Raw genomic sequence first — 6,477 nt, forward strand, 5'->3', positions numbered from 1 at the left:
CCCATGCAATCCGTTCCATGAGGGGAAACATCCGCTCATCCTTGTTGTAATGCCGTGAGATAATCCACACCACTCTCAGGGTATTCATCAGGCAAGGAATTGTATCCAAGACAACATTAAACCCAGTGCCATATGTTAAGTTCTGTTCAATGCATTATCAATATTGTGAATAAGATGTCATGAAAATAAACAAATCTATATTCAATAAACCAACATTTATTCTACAGATACCTGAAGTTAGGAAAGTCTGTGACATTATTAAATGAACAACCCAGTCAAGGAAACACCCTGGTGCCTAAGTAACATACATGGTTAAGGATGTGCAAATCTCCATTTATTGCTCCAAATGCTTTTTAGATCCTGTCTCATTAATACTCTCTTCTCCGTAAAAGACGTACCAGAACTAGTTTTGGCTCAACTCTTCCATTTAGATGTTTGGACGATCTTAAATAAAACTTAAAAATTGAGACATCAGCTGTAATCCATGACAGAAGCTACCTCAAAAATGGAGCAGAGAAATCTTGGTTCTACCCAGTTCAGCTATGCTATCAAATTCTCCCAAGGCTGTGATTTACAAACCAAGCTGCTCACAGCTCTGGGCTTCAAATATTAAATCAACTGTAACTCAAACACAATAAGCAGGCCTTTTTTTTATTAAATATAAAAAGCTAGAGTATACCTTTATTGCTGATAAACAGTAAAAAATAAACAAGAGGCAATTATATCAACAGAGAAACCAAACTCAGGTAACTACAGTTACATTCCACGAAGTTTCTTCAGGTACATACCTTCAAATGGCATTCAAGAGTCGCAAGAAACTTAGCATTATCTAAAGCTTCTGCATGGTATTTTCTGAGGTCACTTAAGACTATCTGTAAATCTCCAATATGCTCAGATTCAGCTTCCTCTAATACTTGCAAGGCTTTTTGCACTTCTGGAAGCTTTGTCTGTTCAGTAAGAGCTCTTAGAGTATCATTTCTTTCACGCCAGAAGTCAATTTCTGCAAGTGGACCATTGCCCTAAAAGTAAAGTGAAACAAAATACAAATTCTAAATTACCCTAATGTAAGAGTGAAAACCTCTAACCAGGACTTTTGTTCCTTCTTTTCAAAATGCTGTATGATGAGTAAAACATGATATGATTCAACCACGCAGAAAACACAGACTGAAGGTCCTTGAAATCAAAAAGTTTTACACATACAGAAGGGAACTGCTCATGGGGGGTGCTGGAGAGTCCACACTTGCAATAAGGTTATGCACAAGTAACTTTGTAGACATAAAATCCCTCAGTATTTGTAATGGCATTAGCCATAAGTGTTTGCAGAATCAGCACCTTACAACTGGAATTTTTTTTGAGGGATATGACTTTTTTCCAAGCAAAAATATAGTTGTCTATTTAAAGAAAATAATAATCACTGCAGCTTTTAATATTTCATGGTTCTTTAGAAGATGAAAGATAAATGTGCTTTTTACCCACAGTTATCCTGTGCGGGTAGGATCTGCACCGAGTTACTTCATATTCTATTTATACTCTATTTCCCAGAGCCACACAGTTCCTCACTACTTTTGTTCCACTTTACATCAATTAGTAAATGGCTTCCCAACAATCAAACATGAAGATGGATTAGAAATGAGCACCAACCATTCAAAGAGATTATGGTGGGGAAATGAAGCAATGGCTCTGGGAATAAAGGAAGCTTGGTGTTATAGGCAACATTACAGTGCTACAGGCAACATTACCTGTGGAACCTTTTCCAGTTGTTCCTCCAGAGCTGCAGATATTAATTTCTGCCAGATCATTGCACAACTTTCCAGAGATCTAACCACTTCTGGAACTGCAGCAAGGACCGTCACTTCTCTAGTTAGATTTACAGTTGGCATCTCCAGTTTAATAGCTCCTACTGGAAGAAAAGGCACACAGAATTAACTGTCTCATTCTGTCAGCATTGGTAAAGTAACACCACTGAAATGGTTTATTTCTTCCATTTTGTTGGCTACTTCAGGATAGGTAACGCACCACCTGCTCTGCCTATTTGAGAATATAGCAAAATACATCCTGTTGCTTGACAGTTAACACAGTGCAGACAAAAACATATTCCTAGAAATAAATGTAAAGCTCTTGGATTTCAAACCATAACCCATTTTCTAACTCTTAAGAACTAGGATTAGGGTTTTGCTGAAGAAGATTATCAATCTGCCTATTGTTGGCCACTACACACTCCTTAATGGCATGACAGTAGCCCCTGTCAGAGAGGGGATGCTAAACAACACGTGAAAGTCTCATTCAGTCTCCAATTTTTTATACCCTCCTATGGCCTGAATTCCTGGACCACTGGTAAGCAATGAGGCATATTTACCCTCTCTCCTATTCTACTCCAGACTGTTTGGAAAACTATCACTGATTTCATCTTTTTCTCCATACTGCGTGCTATTCTTGAGGGCAGTACAAATACTGCTATTATCATCAAAAAGAAACTTTAATCAGGTCTGGAGCTTCCCCAGAAACTGTAGGTATTTGTTATTCTCTGTAAAGCCATTCCTAGGTGAACCTCCTTCTACTGTCTTGTACTCTAAAGACCAGAGTGCTGGCACAGGCAGAACACTCACCTGCAATGTGTTGTGTAGTCTGCTGCTCAACCATTTGAATCTTGTTCCTCATCTGAGTTTTACAGTATTCCATAGCCTGGTCCTTCTTTTCTGCAACCTCAGTCTCACGTAAATCCCTTTTTTCAGAATCTGTGTTTCCCCAGTCTGTTTCCCCAGTCTGATTCTGACCAGAGGAGAGAGCTGGTGAAAACATCTATAATTCAAGCAGATACCACAGATTAGATGATTCATGCTAAAAAAACCCACTCTTGAATGTTTCTCATATAGGCCAGGCAATGAAATAATGCCTGTCTCAACATCTTTACAAAAATTTGGGAACAAAATATCATATAAGGATTAACAAAAACTCTATTTGGTATATGAGAGTCACTCAATAAATATTAGTATTTCTTATGCATAGTTCATGTGGTCTGTAGCATACCAAATAGGCAAATCACTCAGAAGCACTCCATATATAAAAGCTGTAACACATTTACCTGTGGGACGACACTCTTTAGCATCAAAAGAGCATCATCAGTCAGTACACCAAACTGTATCACTTCAGGAAGAACTTCATTAGCTTCAGCCAGGTCATTAGGTTCAGCAACACTTTCTAAACAGTATTCAAACAATTAGCATAAATCTAATTATTTGATACAAAAAGCATAAAGCATAAAGTCCTTTCCATAGCCTCAAACCACTCATACTGCTACTTAGTGAGCCCCCTGAAATGTTTATGCTGGGACCAGTCTCTGGCACTGCATTAAAGTTAACATACTGTTGTGAGTTCCTGGAGATAGCTGTGGAAATGCCTGTTCGCTTTAGTGCAGAAGCTGTTTCCTATGGGGCTGGAGCTAGATACTGAAGTCTGACTGAGACCAGAACCAGAGCTACTCCAGGTGCTGGAATAACTATTGTCATTGAGTTTATGATGAAAGTAAGAACTACCAGAATAAACCACACTGCTGTTGTGTATCAGAATTTGAGTCAGGCACATACCATTTGTGTCCCTCAGAAAATATACAGTAGAATCTGACACAAATTCTTCAGGAATTTCATCAAGAGCCACACAGAAACTCACTTTGCCACCCTTCTGTTTTTGTAGCTGAAACAGAAAATAAAAAGGAATTATGACTATTCCTGTTTGCTGCCACATTTCTTAACAGCAAGAAATTCTTTTCCTGTTGTAAGCAATAGGACAGAATCGTTAGTTTAACTCCCTCATCTTCACAATGCTGTCCAAGAAAACTACTAATATAAATGAAATTTCAAAAAATCACTCTGCTACCAGTAGGAATCATCAGCTTTGGAAACAATGCTGACTTCCAGATCAAGAGAACTTGAAGTGCTTGAAACATAGGAAACCAGAAAGCACTTAAATGTCTGTCCCCCCATATCTTTCTGAGAATGTGCAAGTACCTACTCCCCTTCCACCTGCAACTCACTCATAAACCAAACCTAGTTACAAACCCCAGACTCCATCCTGATCAGTTAGTTACGTAAAAGACTTGAGATATAAAAGCCTTTGTTCACCGTTCCTTACATGCTCCTCCCACGGTGTCTTTATCTAGCAATTATTTTAACTGGAACTGTTCTTCTACAAGCAGCTCTGGGAGTAGCAAATGTGACACCTGAGTAACTCCCTGCTGCATCTTCTCACCAAAAGTCTGAGGTTTGCCACGGAAATTACCTTTGCAATGTCTTGTCAGCCAATGTCAGAGGTTACAATACAGACCACAGGCTATTCCTGCTCTTGCCAAATGCTCTGTTCTGCTTTGAGTTGCTCTGCACTGTACCTCCTCAATGCGCCTACCAGTTTCACTGAAACACTTGTGTCAGAAAGCCAGCATCTTCATACTCACAAAGGAACAGAGTGAAATGCACACTTACTTGAGGTGTGTGCTCCCTACTGTCAGTTGTAGATCTTGGCTCCAGTTCAGATCCATTACAGACAGCTGATACACTTTCTTTGTCTGTAGACTGCAGAGATGCTTTGCCTTTCTGAGTCATCTCTAACAAAGAAGAGCATGAGAGAATTGTTAAACAACAGATATTCCATGCATATAAGATGAATCCTTCCAGTTTTCTTCTCAGACTAAATGACTGAGCATTTTCTTCCATCTTCAGCATCACCTTTCAACAACCAACCATCCAAACCTGATGTTAATCGTACATTTTACCGCAGGACAGCACTATTGCTGAAGAACTGAATGCAAACAAGCAAGTGACTCTACTGCATTCCACAGGTAATTGCTCTTTATTTAGAATATCCTTACCTGCATTTTCCAATACAAATTTGATCTTTTATGAGAAAACAAGTAGACTAACACATTTCAAAACCACTTTGTAAAAGGAAATGCAAATAATTACAGGTTTTGTCATGCCAGATCTATGATGTGGAAAACGTATATAGTTATGTCATGCCTAAGAAGTGATGGTGAAGACACCGAACACAGGAACAATGGCATGAACTCCAGGGTTCAAGAATTTCAAACTTCATTTTATACTGTCTTTCAGAAGGTGCATCGTGTCTTCCTCCCCCTTCAGCACAGGCTTCTGGACACTTAAGAGAAGTGGAAAAGGCATAACTGCATCCCTAACTGCATCCTTTGTGTGCTGATATCATTATCAAGCAATAAATAATTCTGTCTTACTGCTTTTGAGCATTAACCTGCAGCATTGCAGCTGCCTCCATCCAGAGGTGCAGAGTGGGAAGTTGAATTGTATCATTCTTTTAGTCTATGATCCTCTTAGTCTACTTACACCCACACCAGACTTCAGCACTGTATTTCTGTTCTTCTATCCTTTTTGCACAGTATGAACAAAATGGTTTTATGGCTGTAAAATATCAGGCCGTGACTCTTTGCTTCTGTGAGTAACAGTTTCAGAAGCTTGTGGGAGTTACACAGGTACAGCAGAAAATTCAATCTCTGAGCCACAGAATATCTCCTGACACCCTTTCTACCCCTTTTCCTTTATTCTGTTCCAGTTTTTTGTGAAAGGCTTATCTGCAATACTGTGGTTAAAGTACTGGACCAATCTTAACTCTTTACAGGATCACCACTTTCAACCACATCAGAGGAAAGAGAAGAGCTTGCAACTCGAGGAATTCATTCATTCCTACTAGAGGGAACACATTCATTCTATTTAATAAAATTAATCTCTACAAATTTGAAATTCTAAAGCCAGTAAAAGATGTCACAAAGATGGACGATCTGTGTGAGTTGACTTTGTTCTTCCCAGCCAGTCCCTTTCTTCCCATCTGTTCGGAAGAAGCCAAACTGGGATAGCTTTCTTTCAAAGGAGCATCCTGAGGCAGAAACTCCTAAGAAAACATTCATTAGCCACACTATCCAGGACACGATCCACAAAATCAGATCTGCTGCCTAGAACAAGAAGCTGTTGATGTTACAGATGCTGTTGGAGCTGTTTGAGAGCACCACATTAGCTAGTCACATTCAGCCCCCGCGGCAGCATGGCTGCCAACACCACTTTGGCCCCTCAAACCACCTATTTCCTTCCAACACCACAGAGGACGCCATTTCAGTCACCTGCTCAGGAAAGAGGTGACCTGAGCCTCCCTCCTGCAAACTCATCTGTGTCCCCTGTACCTGCACGCACACAAAATGCGAGGAAAGCACGATAAAACCGCTCTGCAGCGGCGATGGTGCAAATCCCAGCAGGGCACAACCAGAAAGGCCTGGAAATGGGTGGAACAGAAGGGGATGAGGAGGACTGGCCGCAGCCCAAGGGATGGCGCACACGGAAAGGGGTGAGGACAGGGATAATGTCCTCACTGTGGGCTTGGACTCAGCACATGGGACAAACAGGGGCCCAAGGGGGGGCCCATGGAGCTGGGCAGGGAAGGACAGGCACCTCACCCGCTCCCTCC

At 40.6% G+C, this 6,477-nt stretch overlaps 1 protein-coding gene across 1 annotated transcript in view; it reads right to left on the minus strand.

The window, feature by feature from the left end:
* The window catches only part of DNAH10 (dynein, axonemal, heavy chain 10), a 52,760-nt gene extending 48,165 nt beyond the window's left edge, over positions 1-4,595 (minus strand). The window contains 7 exon segments of the mRNA XM_010009680.1: positions 1-142; positions 789-1,019; positions 1,740-1,900; positions 2,607-2,799; positions 3,083-3,198; positions 3,585-3,690; positions 4,476-4,595. The exon segment at positions 1-142 is cut by the window's left edge and continues 20 nt beyond it. Coding sequence (XP_010007982.1) covers positions 1-142; positions 789-1,019; positions 1,740-1,900; positions 2,607-2,799; positions 3,083-3,198; positions 3,585-3,690; positions 4,476-4,595 — 1,069 coding nt within the window.
* Positions 4,596-6,477: the final 1,882 nt, after the last annotated feature.

The sequence above is a fragment of the Nestor notabilis genome, unplaced genomic scaffold (assembly GCF_000696875.1).
Source record: "Nestor notabilis isolate BGI_N333 unplaced genomic scaffold, ASM69687v1 scaffold30512, whole genome shotgun sequence".
In the NCBI taxonomy this organism is placed as follows: domain Eukaryota; kingdom Metazoa; phylum Chordata; class Aves; order Psittaciformes; family Psittacidae; genus Nestor; species Nestor notabilis.